Source organism: Callionymus lyra, chromosome 2 (assembly GCF_982586985.1).
Source record: "Callionymus lyra chromosome 2, fCalLyr1.hap1.1, whole genome shotgun sequence".
Taxonomy (NCBI): domain Eukaryota; kingdom Metazoa; phylum Chordata; class Actinopteri; order Syngnathiformes; family Callionymidae; genus Callionymus; species Callionymus lyra.
The window spans coordinates 8872215-8890411 of record NC_141819.1 but is presented as its reverse complement, the minus strand read 5'-3'; the positions used below and the strand labels follow the sequence as shown (position 1 = coordinate 8890411).

The 18197-nt window shown below is 36.5% G+C and overlaps 1 protein-coding gene across 1 annotated transcript; it reads right to left on the bottom strand.

Moving 5' to 3' along the window:
* Positions 1 to 2890: 2890 nt before the first annotated feature.
* LOC148085250 (annexin A2-B-like) lies at positions 2891 to 15228 on the bottom strand. The gene is made up of 13 exons (XM_087782300.1): positions 15167 to 15228; positions 12401 to 12466; positions 11286 to 11382; positions 10630 to 10724; positions 8408 to 8521; positions 5601 to 5691; positions 4978 to 5057; positions 4816 to 4875; positions 4650 to 4743; positions 3538 to 3633; positions 3418 to 3476; positions 3208 to 3330; positions 2891 to 3046 (listed from the first exon to the last, which is right to left on the bottom strand). The coding sequence occupies exons 2-13, from the start codon at positions 12452 to 12454 to the stop codon at positions 2987 to 2989; spliced, it is 1023 nt and encodes a 340-aa protein (XP_087638426.1). The 5' UTR covers positions 12455 to 12466; positions 15167 to 15228; the 3' UTR covers positions 2891 to 2986.
* Between the last annotated feature and the right edge of the window lie 2969 nt (positions 15229 to 18197).

Genomic DNA, 18197 nt, shown 5'->3' with positions numbered 1-18197 from the left:
AACTGTCCTTCCTAGACCAGGGTCACAAAGTGCTTTAACAATCAAAACAATACACAGTTAAAATATATACTTTAAAAGATCAAGATACATAAGACAAACACAAGAAATCAGGGAAAAGCTCAAGTAAAAATGTCTTAAGATGTTTCTTGAAGGAGTCAGTAGATCATCAAACACAGAGATGGTTCCAAAGCTTAGGAGCAACAGTCTGGGAGGATTTCTCTCCTCTGGTCCTGAAGCGTGTTCAGGAACCATCAGTAGATTCTGATCCACAGACCTCAGAGCCCGAACTGGGGTGTAAGTCTGGATCAGGACTAAATCAGGAGGTAAGGTCTGACCATGAATAGATCTGAAAGTAAGAACCAGAATTTTAAAGTTGATCCTGAAAGAAACTGGCAGCCAGTGAAGAGTTTTAAGGATCGGAGAAATGTGAGTTCTTCTACTAGAGTGGATCAGAATTCCGGCTGCAGAATTTTGTATGAACTGCAGGCGAGACACATCCTTCTTGTTAAGACATGAAAATAAACTGATACAATAGTATAAACGAGAAGAAACAAATGCATGGTTTATATGCTCCAGATCGTGTCATGACAGCATTTACCTGAGTTTAGAGATTTTTCTCAGTTGAAGAAAACAGTTTTTGAGAAAAACACATTTTCAGTAACTACAGTTACGCGTTAATCATTACTGCGATTTCGTTAATCATTATATTACATTACATCATTCAATTAAATGAACAGGTTTGAAACAAGATTCTATTCACAGTCATACGTGATGATAGATAGTTAGAACTTTATGTAACATGTTATTGCAAACCTTCAACGACAATGGGATCACTATGGTGCGTTCAAGGACACAAGATATTTTGAAAACACTGTCTAAAGCACTGTATCGGGTCAAGGAACAATCAACACAGACAAAACATTTGGACTTTAAATTTTCAACAGTTGAAATAACAAAGAGGAGCGTCTGTCGGGTGAAAAGATATAAATTAGTACTTTTTTGTAAAGTTTATGTTTTGGGTTTGATTATTTCACCGTCGTCTGCACTTTTTAAGTTTTCAAGATTATTTTAACTAATGTGTTTTATTACAGAGTTGCTCACTTTTTATTGTTATTTATTATTGTTGTTGTTATTTAAAATATATCTGTGATCAATTGTAAAAGAAAAATGGACTTAAGTGTGTGTTTAATTTGAAAAAAAAATGGGAAAAATGGGTATCAAGGCTTTAAAGAATTGTCGATTTATCGGCCACAAAAATGCAGTCTGTGCCCCCAATTTATTGAATGCTTTACTTTCATTATTTTTAGTTTATGTATTGTTCTTAACTTCATTTCAATTTGTTTAATCTTCCCTGTCTACCCGAGTAACTAGTTACTTTGATAGTGACCTAAAGTACTTTTGAAAGAAGTAACTAGTAACTGTAACTAACTAATTTAATGTAACTTGCCAAAGCACTGATTATCATTAACCTCAAAGCAATTATCAAAGCAGGATAAATGTCTGACAAACATCGTTTTAATTGTGAAATCTTAAATGGTGGCAAATGCTAATATTTGCTAACTTAGCTTCCCAGGATACAGATTTTCATTTAAAATGTAAACAATTGTAAACAAACAAGTTGAAACACGCTAACCGTTAAAAACACAACCTGAGGTCATACTTGTTACTTTACTCCACAGATGTATCTAATAAACGGTTCAATTATTAACTTAAAGTCATAAAAGTTTTATAATTGTTTAAATGTAAGTAAGTAAGTAAGTAAGTAATATTTATTTATATAGCGCTGTCAACTGTTTGTCTGGATATTTCAATGATAGTTACAGAACTTTTGTTAATGTAATTTCACCAGAACGTAAATTTTGATTTAATAGATTTGCAGCTAAATTCCTGTTATATAACTATATATATTACTGTATTTTTAAGGAAATTAATGATTTTATTTTTCAAAACAAACCTGTTGTTGAGGTGAGGAGCTCGAAGCCCACCCACCAGCCCCTGTGTGACACGCATCAGTGTCGAGGCAATAACCCGACATACCTGCTCTTAATCCTGCCTGTGATCTCGCTCACCTGTCCGTCAATCAAACATGATCCTCTCTGAGAGTTTATGAGACGAGCTTCAGGTGCTTCCTCGTGTCAACACGGTTTGAACACTTGTTTATTAGTTGTAACTGATGTTTCAACTCTCTTCAAATCTATTTGGGTTTTTTCTTTCCCATTTTAAGTAAGTAAGTCATTTATATTTATAGAGTGATTTTCCAGACCAGGGTCACAAAGCGCTTAAACAATCAATAATAATACTCAATAAAATGTATACTTAAAAGGTCTTTGTTGTTTTTTCTTTCTCTTTCTTTCTCTTTGTTCTTGTTCTTATTTTATTTTTATTTATTTTTTTATGAATAATTGCTGTATTGCTTTGGCAAAAAAACTATTTCAATAAAGTTCAATAAAGTTCTAAAGTTAAAAAAAGTCAAGATAACACCGAGAATAACACAGGAGTTCCAGAAAATCAAGGAAATTTAATTTAAATTTAAAGTAAGTAAGTAAGTAAGTAAGTAATATTTATTTATATAGCGCTTTTCGAGACCAGGGTCACAAAGCGCTTAAACAATCAAAACAATACTCAAAAAAGTATATACTTTAAAGATCAAGATAATACTGAGAACAACAAAGGAGTTCGAGAAATTCAGTAAATTAACGCTAGAATTACATTTTCTACATATGGAAATGAAATAAATGATTAAATGTTTAAATATTCTTAGTTTTTATTATCTCAATATGTTCAACTTTAGAACCAAAATCTATTTTTGTAAATGAGTTTAAAAATTGGTCATTGACGCGGTGTAAATGCAACAATGCTGCACCCTAGCGGTCATTTTTATGAACACACGTTTAGAAGTATTAGTTCTTTTTATTTCAGTGTCAGAAAAACAGGTTTGAAGATGCAGAAGAAGAGACAGAATCAGTTTGAATGTCTTTTATAAACTTCAGTCGTCTCCTCCACACAGACTGAGCAGAGCCTTCTGGTAGTCTCCTTTAGTGTGTTCCTGCACACACACACACACACACACACACACACACACACACACACACACACACACACACACAAATGTTTATTTTTAAGAACAGCCACGGATTAAGAACGACACATTAATGATCTTAATCTAAATAAATGTTTGAAGAACCTCCAACATCTGGAGATACTCACAGCGATGGTCTGGTACAGAGACTTCTGGTGCTGCCTCTTGAACTCTGTCCGGACCTTCATCAGGTCCACCTCACAGCGGGACACCATGATCCTGGTCAGCACCTTCTCCTTGGCTCCTTTGGTCTGAGGGGGGACACACACACACACACACAGTGTGGTTACACTCTGGCGCAGGAGACCACCTTCAGGCCTGCTGGAGCTTCACTGCACCTTCATGGCCTCGCTCAGCCTGTTGGCGAAGTAGAGCTGCCTGTTCTCGAAGCATTCCACTGTCGAGCCGAGAGAACGTCATGAGAATGTTGGAGGTAAACAAATGTTTTTACGACTCACCCAGAGTCAGGAAGGACTTCTCCAGATCTCCCTTCACCTCCTTCCTGATGCTCTCCTTCATGTCGTACGGACTGTAGCTCTTGTAGCGATCGAAGACTGGAACGAACGACAGGAGAGTTTATGTCGAAGTCTGGATCTCAAGAGTAGAATTATACTGATGTGTACTATTGTACGTTAACTTTCAACCAGTTATTTTTGTCATCAGCATTTATTCTTTATTTTTGCATGAATACATTCTGTATTAAATTCAATTAAAAAAAAATCATTGCAAAGTATTCGGTAAGTATGTAAATAGTTACTGTAAAAGATATTCAGTGTAAGAATTTAATGGAAAAATTCAGTATATAAAATTATTCAGTGTAAACAATTAAATGTAAAAATTCAATATAAAAAATATTAAATCTAAGAATTTAATGGAAAAATTCGATGTATACAATTATTAAGTGTAAAAAATTAAATGTAACATTTAAATGTAAAAAATAATCAGTGTAAGAATTGAATGAAATATAATATTCAATATATAAAATTATTAAGTGTAAACAATTAAATATAAAAATTCAATATAAAAAATTCAGTGTAAACAATTAAATCTAAAAAAATATACAGTGTAAGAATTAAATTGAAACATTTAATATATAAAATTATTAAGTGTAAAAGAAATGTAAAAAATAATGTTTTTAAAACAAATTCAGTGTAAACAAGTCAATATAAAAGAATTGTAAGTGTAAAAAAAATGTAAACATGGATTTAAAACAAATTCAGTATAAACAATTAAATGTAAACAATATTTAGTGGAAAGAATTAAATGTAAAAAATATTAAATGTTAACAATTAAATCTAAATACTATTCAGTGTAAACAGTATGTCTTAAGTTGTACACATTGGACTTCAAAATAGAAATTATTCACAATTTAACACAAACATTACTTTATATTTGCTCTTTGTCTTCCCTTGCACTGTTTTCTTTATTTGAACTTTGTTCTAGTTCCTGTTTGTATGAAACTATCATCTGCTGTGAACTGGAAACCCAATTTCACGAAGGAGATCTGCAGAGAGATTAATAAAGTCTATCTAACTCTAACTAACTCACTAGTTTATCAACACAGACACACCTTTCTGCAGATGAGGGACGCTCCTCTGAGACATGATGGTGATCCAGGTCACCACGTCTGTTCCCTTCCTCTTCACACCGGCTTCATACAGAGACTGCAACACAACAGAGCGACGGTCAACACAATGAGATCACAACGACATCACAACAACATCTCGACGACTCACCCTGGCGTCATCGTCGATCTTCTGATAGTCGATCACGTTGGATGGTTCGTCTCTGTTGGTCTGTCAATCAAACGTTGATGAAGCGAGGTGGAATATTTGAAGAATGATCTGAGTGGATTTTTTTGTTGTTTATATTAAGAAAAAGTGAAAAGTTAACTGTACCTGCAACAACGCAAGCAGCAGTTTAGCGAACGCTCCCGAGGTGTCGCCGGCGACGTCTTTGTCCAAATCCTTCTTGAACACTGAGAAGATATTTGAGTTACATCGATAAATAGATTTAACGGAACACAAATTTTTTTCAAATGTCAACTAATGTCAAACTCTCCTGACTCTCATGTAGTAAATACTTTATCTTCAAGACGCAGTAAGTTCCTCATCATGACCATGTTTTCAACTTATTACTTTATAAAGTTGCTCTGAAATCTGGGCGAACGAGAGGTTATGAGAGTCTATTATGACGTAATAATGGCTTCACTCCTCCTCCAGCCAGCTGTAATCACGCCCTGCTTTGTTTATACAACGAGTCCCTTGAAGGTGGAGACTTCGTGATATGATGAAGCGCAGTAACAAACCTTGATTTTTGACCAATCACAGCAGAGTGGGTGTGGTTATTAAGTATTTAAGTGTTTTCAGTGGGCGGAGCTTAAGATCATTTTCTAATGTCAATATTTTAATGAAAAGAGAGTTTTGTACAAACACACACTGATGATACAATAGAGTCACACAACACAGCAACACACACTTACATCAACACATCAGTTGAACTTTAAACTATAAATACTTACATTCTTTGTAAAACTTCTTGATGTCCAACATTTCGTCTTTGCTCCTCGAGCAGACGATCTCGATGAGCGCCTCTTCATCGGTTCCGAGTCCCTGAACAGAACAAGTCATTGTGTTGTTGTTCCAGTCATTGTGTTGTTGTTGTTCCAAGTCATTGTGTTGTTGTTGTTCCAAGTCATTGTGTTGTTGTTGTTCCAGTCATTGTGTTGTTGTTGATCCAAGTCATTGTGTTGTTGTTGTTCCAGTCATTGTGTTGTTGTTGTTCCAGTCATTGTGTTGTTGTTGTTCCAGTCATTGTGTTGTTGTTGTTCCAAGTCATTGTGTTGTTGTTGTTCCAGTCATTGTGTTGTTGTTGATCCAAGTCATTGTGTTGTTGTTGTTCCAGTCATTGTGTTGTTGTTGTTCCAGTCATTGTGTTGTTGTTGTTCCAGTCATTGTGTTGTTGTTGTTCCAGTCATTGTGTTGTTGTTGTTCCAAGTCATTGTGTTGTTGTTGTTCCAGTCATTGTGTCGTTGCTGATTCCAGTCATTGTGTTGTTGTTGATCCAAGTCATTGTGTTGTTGTTGTTCCAGTCATTGTGTTGTTGTTGTTCCAGTCATTGTGTTGTTGTTGTTCCAAGTCATTGTGTTGTTGTTGTTCCAGTCATTGTGTTGTTGTTGTTCCAAGTCATTGTGTTGTTGTTGTTCCAGTCATTGTGTTGTTGTTGTTGTTCCAGTCATTGTGTTGTTGTTGTTGTTCCAGTCATTGTGTTGTTGTTGTTCCAGTCATTGTGTTGTTGTTGTTGTTCCAGTCATTGTGTTGTTGTTGTTCCAGTCATTGTGTTGTTGTTGTTGTTCCAGTCATTGTGTTGTTGTTGTTCCAGTCATTGTGTTGTTGTTGTTCCAGTCATTGTGTTGTTGTTGTTCCAGTCATTGTGTTGTTGTTGTTCCAGTCATTGTGTTGTTGTTGTTCCAGTCATTGTGTTGTTGTTATTCCAGTCATTGTGTTGTTGTTGTTCCAGTCATTGTGTTGTTGTTGTTCCAGTCATTGTGTTGTTGTTGTTCCAGTCATTGTGTTGTTGTTGTTCCAGTCATTGTGTTGTTGTTTGTTCCAGTCATTGTGTTGTTGTTGTTCCAGTCATTGTGTTGTTGTTTGTTCCAGTCATTGTGTTGTTGTTGTTCCAGTCATTGTGTTGTTGTTGTTCCAGTCATTGTGTTGTTGTTTGTTCCAGTCATTGTGTTGTTGTTGTTCCAAGTCATTGTGTTGTTGTTGTTCCAGTCATTGTGTTGTTGTTGTTCTAGTCATTGTGTTGTTGTTATTCCAGTCATTGTGTTGTTGTTGTTCCAGTCATTGTGTTGTTGTTGTTCCAGTCATTGTGTTGTTGTTTGTTCCAGTCATTGTGTTGTTGTTGTTCCAGTCATTGTGTTGTTGTTTGTTCCAGTCATTGTGTTGTTGTTTGTTCCAGTCATTGTGTTGTTGTTGTTCCAGTCATTGTGTTGTTGTTGTTCCAAGTCATTGTGTTGTTGTTTGTTCCAGTCATTGTGTTGTTGTTGTTCCAGTCATTGTGTTGTTGTTGTTCCAGTCATTGTGTTGTTGTTGTTCCAGTCATTGTGTTGTTGTTGTTCCAGTCATTGTGTTGTTGTTTGTTCCAGTCATTGTGTTGTTGTTGTTCCAGTCATTGTGTTGTTGTTTGTTCCAGTCATTGTGTTGTTGTTTGTTCCAGTCATTGTGTTGTTGTTGTTCCAGTCATTGTGTTGTTGTTGTTCCAAGTCATTGTGTTGTTGTTGTTCCAGTCATTGTGTTGTTGTTGTTCCAAGTCATTGTGTTGTTGTTGTTCCAGTCATTGTGTTGTTGTTGTTCCAAGTCATTGTGTTGTTGTTGTTCCAGTCATTGTGTTGTTGTTGTTCCAGTCATTGTGTTGTTGTTGTTCCAAGTCATTGTGTTGTTGTTGTTCCAGTCATTGTGTTGTTGTTGTTCCAAGTCATTGTGTTGTTGTTGTTCCAGTCATTGTGTTGTTGTTGTTCCAGTCATTGTGTTGTTGTTTGTTCCAGTCATTGTGTTGTTGTTGTTCCAGTCATTGTGTTGTTGTTTGTTCCAGTCATTGTGTTGTTGTTGTTCCAGTCATTGTGTTGTTGTTGTTCCAGTCATTGTGTTGTTGTTGTTCCAGTCATTGTGTTGTTTTTTGTTCCAGTCATTGTGTTGTTGTTGTTCCAGTCATTGTGTTGTTGTTTGTTCCAGTCATTGTGTTGTTGTTGTTCCAGTCATTGTGTTGTTGTTGTTCCAAGTCATTGTGTTGTTGTTGTTCCAGTCATTGTGTTGTTGTTGTTCCAGTCATTGTGTTGTTGTTGTTGTTCCAGTCATTGTGTTGTTGTTGTTACAAGTCATTGTGTTGTTGTTGTTCCAAGTCATTGTGTTGTTGTTGTTCCAGTCATTGTGTTGTTGTTGTTCCAAGTCATTGTGTTGTTGTTGTTCCAGTCATTGTGTTGTTGTTGTTGTTGTTCCAGTCATTGTGTTGTTGTTGTTCAAGTCATTGTGTTGTTGTTGTTCCAGTCATTGTGTTGTTGTTGTTCCAGTCATTGTGTTGTTGTTGTTGTTCCAGTCATTGTGTTGTTGTTCCAGTCATTGTGTTGTTGTTGTTGTTCCAGTCATTGTGTTGTTGTTGTTCCAATCATTGTGTTGTTGTTATTCCAGTCATTGTGTTGTTGTTGTTCCAGTCATTGTGTTGTTGTTGTTCCAGTCATTGTGTTGTTGTTGTTCCAGTCATTGTGTTGTTGTTGTTCCAGTCACGGACACGAGAGTCGACTGAATTACTGGAGAACATCAGACGAACCTTCATGGAGGCTTTGAGCTCCGACGCGTCGTACTGAGCGGTGGACTTCATCAGGCCGAGAACCAGGGCCTCCAGAGAGCCAGAGAGCGCCCCCTTCAGGGCTGTGATCATGTCCTGAAGAGACGAAAACACAGATAAATTAATTAGACTTTTATTGTATTTCCTGACGTCTATGCTGGAGACTAAGAACTCCTTTCTGAGAAGAATTTAAGACTTTTATTTTTGTATATGTTTCTATTATTCATTACCACTCTATAAACACAACTATAAGGTTTTTGTTTAAAAAAAAAGAAAAATAACTGCTTTAATGCGAGATTAAAAAAAGTGAGATTAATTATGTTATATAAAATAAGATAGACTTTATTAATCCATTTGGAGATCTCCTTCAGGAAACTAGGTTTCCAGTTCACAGCAGATGATACTGTAGTTTCATAAAAACAAGAACAAAGTGCAAATAAAAGAACAAAGTGCAAAAGGTGAAAAAGTGCAAATACAAAGAACGTAGATCAAAGTAAATAACACAAAGAAAAGGATATAAATATCATTTTGCACACAGACACACAGAGAAAAACACAGAGAAACACAGAGACACACAGAGATGCACGCAGACACATAGAGGAACACGCACAGACACACAAAGATACACACACAGAAAAACAGAGAAACACGCACAGACACACAAAGATACATACACAGAAAAAACGAGAAACACGCACAGAAACACAAAGATACACACACAGAAAAACAGAGAAACACTCACAGAAACACAAAGATACACACACAGAAAAACAGAGAAACACTCACAGAAACACAAAGATACACACACAGAAAAACAGAGAAACACTCACAGAAACACAACGATACACACACAGAAAAACAGAGAAACACTCACAGAAACACAACGATACACACAGAAAAACAGAGAAACACACACAGACACACAAAGATACACACACAGAAAAACAGAGAAACACTCACAGAAACACAACGATACACACACAGAAAAACAGAGAAACACACACAGACACACAAAGATACACACACAGAAAAACAGAGAAACACTCACAGAAACACAACGATACACACAGAAAAACAGAGAAACACTCACAGAAACACAAAGATACACACACAGAAACACCGAGAAACACACACAGACACACAAAGATACACACACAGAAAAACACAGAGAAACACAGAGACACACAGAGATGCACGCAGACACATAGAGGAACACGCACAGACACACAAAGATACACACACAGAAAAACAGAGAAACACGCACAGACACACAAAGATACACACACAGAAAAACAGAGAAACACGCACAGAAACACAAAGATACACACACAGAAAAACAGAGAAACACTCACAGAAACACAAAGATACACACACAGAAAAACCGAGAAACACTCACAGAAACACAAAGATACACGCACAGAAAAACAGAGAAACACTCACAGAAACACAAAGATACACACACAGAAAAACAGAGAAACACTCACAGAAACACAAAGATACACACACAGAAAAACAGAGAAACACTCACAGAAACACAAAGATACACACACAGAAAAACAGAGAAACACTCACAGAAACACGAAGATACACACACAGAAAAACAGAGAAACACTCACAGAAACACAAAGATGCACACACAGAAAAACAGAGAAACACTCACAGAAAAACACAAAGATACACACAGAAAAACAGAGAAACACTCACAGAAACACAAAGATACACACACAGAAAAACAGAGAAACACTCACAGAAACACAAAGATACACACACAGAAAAACAGAGAAACACTCACAGAAACACAAAGATACACACACAGAAAAACAGAGAAACACTCACAGAAAAACACAAAGATACACACACAGAAAAACAGAGAAACACTCACAGAAACACAAAGATACACACACAGAAAAACATAGAAACACTCACAGAAACACAAAGATACACACACAGAAACACAGAGAAACACACACAGACACACAGAGAAACACATACAGAAACAAACACAAGCACACAGAGAAATACAGACACTTATCTTAACATAGTATAACATCATCCCTTAACTATGTATAACATTGGTATTACATAAATCAATTCATCATATTAAGCTGGATTTTCAACAAAGTTGTGGCTCCTGGTGAAAAAGTCATTGTTCTCAGGTATAAAGATTTTATTTTTAAAGAATGTAAGATGTGTCTCATGATCACCTTCTTGGCGATGCGCTCGTACTCGAAGGCGATCTCTCTGCGCTGGTCGTAGCTGCGTCTGGTCAGGATGTCGGTGATGGTTTGTTCATCAACGCCTGCAAGAAAAACATCGTAAATATATTTTTCCTCAGTTCAACGGTTTGGTTGGTTTAGTTAGTGAAGGTCTGATGAAGCTTCGGCAAACAATGTGCTTATTGTTTCAGACCACTAGATGGTGCTCTCTGATTTTAGGTTTTTTTTGCTTTTTTTATGTATATTGAAATAACCACTGCATACTGATCCCTTATATCAGGAAACTACTTCATGAAGCTCCATTAGCCCCTCATTCTATTTTGTTTATGTTTATTTTATCTTATCTAGTGATGTGTCGATGAAGCTTCATGAAACAGTGTCATTATTTCCTGAGTCCACTAGATGTCACTCTTCGCTCTATAATCATTTGAAAAGCTATCTCATCGTCAAGATGACGCGAAGTACTTGTGTTGTCTCTGGGTCAAGGTGAACGACCTCCCTGGCTTCCATAATTATAAATGCAGTGGTGGAGGTCGTTCACCTTGACCCAGAGACAACACAATGGATACCACAAGCACATTTGTTTTCCGGGTCACCTTGACCCTAAGATATCACAAGGGTGTGTTCCACTTGTCAAGTCTCACCTTTGGTCTTGATGGCGGTTTCTATCCGAGCAGCATCTCTGGCCGGGTCGAAGTCTCTCGCCGGTACCACAGTTGGATACTTCAGTTCAACTTCATGCTGTGCTCGGATACACAAATATTAACATTTATTTATTGTCATTTTTAGTAACCGGTTAATGAAGCTTCATGAAACAGTGTCATTATCCCCTGAGTCCACTAGATGTCACTCTTTGCTCTATAATCTAATTCTATGGAAACCTCACATCATTTTTAAGATGAGGGCGCCCCCTACTGTCCTCTGAAAAATATGACACCACTTCATGAAGCTTCATCGATACATCACTAAACATCACTAAACTATTTTATTTACACGTTTTTTATTTACCAAAAACATTAATTACGCAAAACCAAATTATTGTAAAACTTTATTTTGATGCTTTTTTCAACTATATTTCTACTTATATATATTACATTTATTTTCAAGATTTTGTGGAAGTTGTTATATACACCAGTGGACACTGTTTCATGAAGCTTCATGAAACAGTGTCATTATCCCCCGAGTCCACTAGATGTCACTCTTTGCTCTATAATCTATTGCTTTGAAAAGTTATTCTATTGAAACCTCACATCATTTTTAAGCGGAGGGCGCCCCCTACTGTCCACTGAAGAATATGACACTGTTTCATGAAGTTTCATCGACACATCACTATTGTAACACCTTAAGGTTGAAGCTTGTTTTTGCACTAATATGAGAGTCAATTTGCTAGTGATGTGTCGATGAAGCTTCATGAAACAGTGTCATTATTTCCGGAGTCCACTAGATGTCACTCTTTGCTCTATAATCTATTGCTTTGAAAAGCTACTCTATTGAAACCTCACATCATTTTTAAGATGAGGGCGCCCCCTACTGTCCTCTGAAAACACTGCTTCATGATTGATAAGTTATGAAAGTGTATTTCAGGTGTAAACGTCAGGTGTGTTTAACAGCAATAAGTTATCAGCTCTCAGAAAGAAAGGGTGGAAACTTCCTTATCTACTTTTACGACCGCATTCCTGCCTGTGAAGTTTCGGGCAGTAAAGAAAAAACTGGTCACAAGTCCACGGTTTCTTTACATACGCCTGTGATGGAAACTCACCGCGCCTCCGTACGAGAGCGTCAGTTGGCCCAGAAACTCCGACACCAGTGCCATGATGAGTCAAACCTGCAGGGACACGACACATGGTATTAGTTCTCAACTCTCGGGGAAAACGACCCAACAATTTGAATTTCATAAAATAAAACGTGTGACTTTGAAAATCACTGCAGAAAACATCATCACTCTTGAAATCAGGGGTTAATAAATTAAAGGTTTCAGTTCAATGACTTTACCTCCTTTGATACACTTTGGTGCTTGACTTTCCTGCACTGCTGACCTTTATTTTGAAGGATAAATCCATACAGTGCAGAATAAATAAGAACTTTATTAAGAATATCTAAGAATATATCGTAGGACACAATGTTCATTTCCATATTTGAACACGAAAAAATCAAATAACATTTTCACTCTTTCTTCCCATAAATGGCATGTAATTACACAACTAACTTTAATATATTACTTTGTACAAAAACACCATTATATTCATGTAATAAAGTAATACAAACCAAGAAGATATTTTAGGATCAGATGAAACAAAGTCATGAGACGGTTATTTCCTTTGAAGTATTTATTGGTCTGCAAATGTCGATGTATAAAAATAATACTTTTGATTTGCTTTAATCGCTCGACCTTGAAAGTAGCATGAGGTCATTCTCAAGTCGTTTTTTAACCAAGAGTTATGTAATTTCAAAGTAGAACCTCCTGCACTATTAACCCCTTCAACACAACATTTAATTTAAGGGATTAGAATGAACACTTAGCACCGCCTGGTTTTTAGACTTTTGTGGCATTTTAAAGTCATATTGTTTACCGTTTTCTAAATGACTTTGGTTTAAAAATATAACTTGATAATGACTAGAAATGTGTTGATGAAGCTTCATGAAACAGTGTCATATTTTTCAGAGGACAGTAGGGGGCGCCCTCAGCTTAATAATGATGTGAGGTTTCAAAAGAATAACTTTTCAAAGCAATAGATTAAAGAGCAAAGAGTGACATCTAGTGGACTCAGGAGATAATGACACTGTTTCATGAAGCTTCATCAACACATCAGTAATTTTTAGAAGGTTTATCTTGAATTTTCACTTTGGTTGATGGATGTTTTTTCACTTATTACAGCAGAAAAGTATGTTTTTGTCTTGAGCTTTTTCACTTTAAAGATGCCATGGATTTGTGTCCTTTGGTGTTTGTTAAGAAGATAGATGTGTCATATACCGTATATATATATATATATATCTTCGCTATGTTAAGATCAAAGTCTAAATACTCTCAACATTTCTCTACACTCGGAATCATCTAATGTCTCACAGCAAGATGTAAATGAAAACCACAACATATAAATAAACAGATTAGACAAAGATAAAAATTAAATCAGGATCAAGTATGTGAAGTCAATCATTAACATCCAAGTACAAAGGGTGTCCCTGTGATCTGGATCTATTGAGCAAGGCATGCCCCCGCGGGTGTGTCAGCCCAGATAAGACGACAAAGTCCTGCAGAAATAGATCTTAAACTATATCATAATAAGAAGGAAAAACTCACGTCTGACTGTCTGCTGATGTATCGACGCGGTGAGAAATGCCTGCTAGAGTGACTCACACTAACATGTAAAGTAAACACATCAATGTGTAAATACAGCCATTAGGGAATAAAAGCGAAAAACTGCCAAGACCTTGGACCGCTTGGCAGAACATTAACAGGAAACTGTTCATTTGTTCGTCGCCTAGCAACCGCGGATCAAGCCACCAGAGGCTCCACTGTGACATGTATGTCCATGTTCAGGGAAATAAGATAAGTTTGCGATCCATGATATATTGATACACATTAAGAATTCACATAGTGCTGTTGAAAAACTTGAAATACACAACAACCTCTGGCAATAAATATAAAAACCTCTGACACAATCTTATCACTGGTGATAATACACTCCTAAATTCCTCGTCGTAATCCCGCCGCCTTGATATCTGACCTGTACTTGTTGCGTAACGTCCCAAGAAAACCAACCTTCAAAAAATAAGTGACATAGAAATTGAAACTTTTCCAGAGATGCAATCCAGTAGATTTTTTAAGGTCAGATCAAGACAAAATAGTTACAAAAACATGTTTTTTATATAAACTCTTATCATTTTCTTGCTTGGGATCAATGAAGGGAAACTATGGATCCATTCTTTATTCATTTATTTATATTTTTAATTATCTTTTAGCAGCGAATGAAACTGCAGGATCATTTTTGCGAAAATAAGAGTGCAATTTACAACTTTTATCTTTGTGTAATATTTACATTATTGTTCCTATATTTATATTATTGAAAAAAAAAAGATATATATACCAATAACTTTCTTACGATCCTCGTCTCCTAAAGTATAATTCTACTTCATGATGCGAGGCCCTCCAGCCGGGCTTCGCTTATGGTGTGTACCTGCCTACCGCATTTATTCGTAGAACCATAGTTACGTTAGGTAACCAGAGATAAGTCGCCATCATTTCTGATAAAATACTGCAGCATCTAAATAAAAGATCACTGTCCCTTTAAGATTCCTCCCACTTTGAGAATCACACTCGGCGTAAACAAATCAAATCGCAAACTTTTCTCCTTCTTCGGTTCAACAGCATCTATAACTTCTTGAAAATCACAACGAATGAAAGATATCGAGCCTCAGAAAAGCCTTGTGTTTTCACATTCCTTGAATAAAAGTCATGTGAGTCTCGAGTCATGAGATGATTTGTTGTCTAATGAGGTTAAGTTCTGCTAAATCAAAGTGTTCTTACCTAAAGAGACGCGGCAGTGAGGAGGCGAGCAGCAGCTCCGTTATGACCCTGGGCTGGACGGGGTGTGGCGTTTAAATACCAGCTGACGAACACACACACACACACACACACTCACACTCACACTCTCATGCATCTGAACCGCCCGCCATGAGTCACTGCTGAACATTCTTACACATCAGGCTGAAGTCAAAATTCCTCAGCCAGGCCCAGATGGTCTTCATCATCTTCTCCCTTCACGGGGCGACCAGAAGAATTCTCTGGTTGGCACGAATGCATTGTTGTTGAATCTGAACTGTTTTCTTTCGTTTCTGAAACTTAGGGGTAGTCACAGTGGCTCCACAAGTTGGGGTATCCCTGACTTGATGACCTGATGTCCCATGAATTTACAGTAGACATCAATCTTAGGATGTAGAGATCTGAGCTGATTGCTTCTTTAAATTTTCTATATCCTTATTTTTCCTTGCAAAAGAACACATTTAAATTTCAAGTGATGGAGAAACTGACCTTGAAGACCTTGAGGATATTCAAGTTTTTGTTTGGTTGAACCGCGACGAAGATATAACAGCGAACTAACAGCTCTGTGCTTCAGAAGGTTTTAGACGGACATGTGGACTCTGTGTTATTCTCTCTTACTTGTATACAAGTAAAATGTGTGACTCTAAACCAGATCGGATTTTTTTAGAAACAGCTTTAAGTCAGATTCTTAACCTCACAGAAAAAAAAAAAAATTAAAAAAAAGATCCAAGGAATGCCGTAACCCGAGTTCCATGAATGTCACTTTGGATATATACCAATATGATTATTGGCAAGACGCCTGTCAACGGAACCATCAACACAAATTCCAAACACTTGAACTCCTCTCTCTGTAACTAACAGACACACTAAAGTTTCTCCTCCATCATATTTAGCACTAGCTTTCTTCAGGGCTGTGCGCTGAGCCCCCTTCTGTTCACCCTGCTACCATGTCTTCTTCACTAGTAACACACATTTTGTGTAGACACGAACGCAGTGACTGTTTGTGACCTTCTTCAAAGTGTTCATAGCTACTTACAGGCCTTTTTTATTGCAGTTTTTTGTACCTGTGTGTATGTTTGTATGCGTGTCCTTTAAAATGTCTACGGTATTTCATGTTTTGTATTTTTTTATTATTTCTTCAGTCAAGGAATCGTACGACAATTTCCGGGGTAGTGTTAAAGTGACAATGAAGATCAATGCATTTATGTAAAATTAACACCGATACAAAACTTAATTAAATAGTTGCATACGTTTTATATAATACATTATAAATCTATTATAATTATGATATATAAAGTATAGCGTAAAGGTTCATAAAGGTTATTGGATCGTCTCACAGCAAGAAGGTTGCTGGTTCGCTTCCAGCTCGGGACCTTTCTGTGTTGAGTTAGTATGTTCTCCCAGTGTTGCGTGGGTTTACTCCGGGCACTCCGGTTTCCTCCCATAGTCTTAAAAACATACCGAGGTTGATCGAGAATGGTTGTGTGTCTTTGTTTGTCCTGCAACAGACTGGCTTCCTGTCCAGGGTGTCCCCCGCCTAATGCCTGAAATAACTGGGATAGACTCTAGTGATGTGTCGATGAAGCTTCATGAAACAGTGTCATTATTTCCTGAGTCCACTAGATGTCACTCTTTGCTCTATAATCTATTGCTTTGAAAAGTTATTCTATTGAAACCTCACATCATTTTTAAGATGAGGGCGCCCCCTACTGTCCTCTGAAGAATAAGACACTGTTTCATGAAGCTTCGTCGACACATCACTAATAGACTCCAGTCCAGAAAATGAGACGTATTAAATAAATGAATAACATAAAGACTAGAATAATTTCAGCTGAGAATCTCTTATCAATACGTTTAAAAGCTATTAACCTATCAACCTAACCAGGGCCAACTTGGGTTATTAATGGGTTAAAAATAGAAGTTCAATGTAACTTGATAGTTGTCGGTGTCAGGTGAAGTAACGGCTGCAGTTTTTCACTGATAAGTCATTTGACAAAACTTTGACCAGACTCATAAAACCTCGCCCACACCTGTAGACACACCTGTTGTCGACCTTGACGAAGTGGACTTCAACGACCTCACCTGTGTTACATAGTATTGAATCTGAAGGAAGCCTTCATATGTTCACGCATTCAAATCTATTTTCAAATGTCGTTGAGGCTTTAAACATTTTTCTTAACGCGTCATTACAACGTCGCAATAATGTTTTATCACGGCAGTAAAAGCTGATGTATTTAGAGCGAGTTGTAAAACTATAAAAGTGAGAGACGGGCGTGGACGAGGATTTCTCTTTGTTTATACTCCTGTTTCAAATGATAGAGCCGCGGTTGCTAAGTGAGCCAAGTTTATATACATTATTTCATGTTTTATTCAGGATTTTAGACGTGATGTGGCACTGTTTCGATTATTTATATTCACTTATATTCAACAAAATATTTAATCAGGCTTAACAGAATCTATTTCACAGTTTCTTTCATTAAAGTACTTTATTCATAGGAGATCTGACTGGGATACTAAAGTAAATTGAACCCTAACCCTAACCCTAACCCTAACCCTTTTCTTTTCTTCTTTTGTTTTAGTTTATTTATTTAAATCAAGAAGGCAAGTTGATACAGAGACAAAGAAATGAAATAAATAATTAAAACTGATGTTAACAAATGACTAGAAGTTGCAAAAAATCTCAGAAAGTAAACAAAGAGATATTTATGCTCATAGAAAAAACAGCAACAAATAGCTTCAAACAACATGTTTATACAAATATTTAACTGAACTGATTTGGTTTTTATTTTAAAAACAAAAGAAAGAGACAAACCTTCCACATTTTTGACTCAGCAGAACCTTCTAACTCAGCAACAATTCAATTGGTTTTATTTCAAGTGTAAAAAAAAATCTTAACCACGTTATCTCAAGACACTTTTACAATTTCAGTAAGACTTGTTTGACTTGTTACTCAACAATGATTAAATCACAGCGTGTGAGTGGCGAGAAAAAAATTCCTATTAGAAAGGCAGAAACC

What these genes read in the sequence shown, in the direction of transcription:
- LOC148085250 (XM_087782300.1), bottom strand. Translation starts at nt 12,454, where the DNA reads ATGGCACTGGTGTCGGAGTTTCTGGGCCAACTGACGCTCTCGTACGGA. An exon ending in ACGAGCGCATCGCCAAGAAG is followed by an intron (nt 8,522 to 10,629) that starts GTGATCATGAGA and finishes TCGTCTCTTCAG; the next exon opens with GACATGATCACAGCCCTGAA. An exon ending in CAAGAAGTTTTACAAAGAAT is followed by an intron (nt 5,058 to 5,600) that starts GTAAGTATTTAT and finishes ATATCTTCTCAG; the next exon opens with TGTTCAAGAAGGATTTGGAC.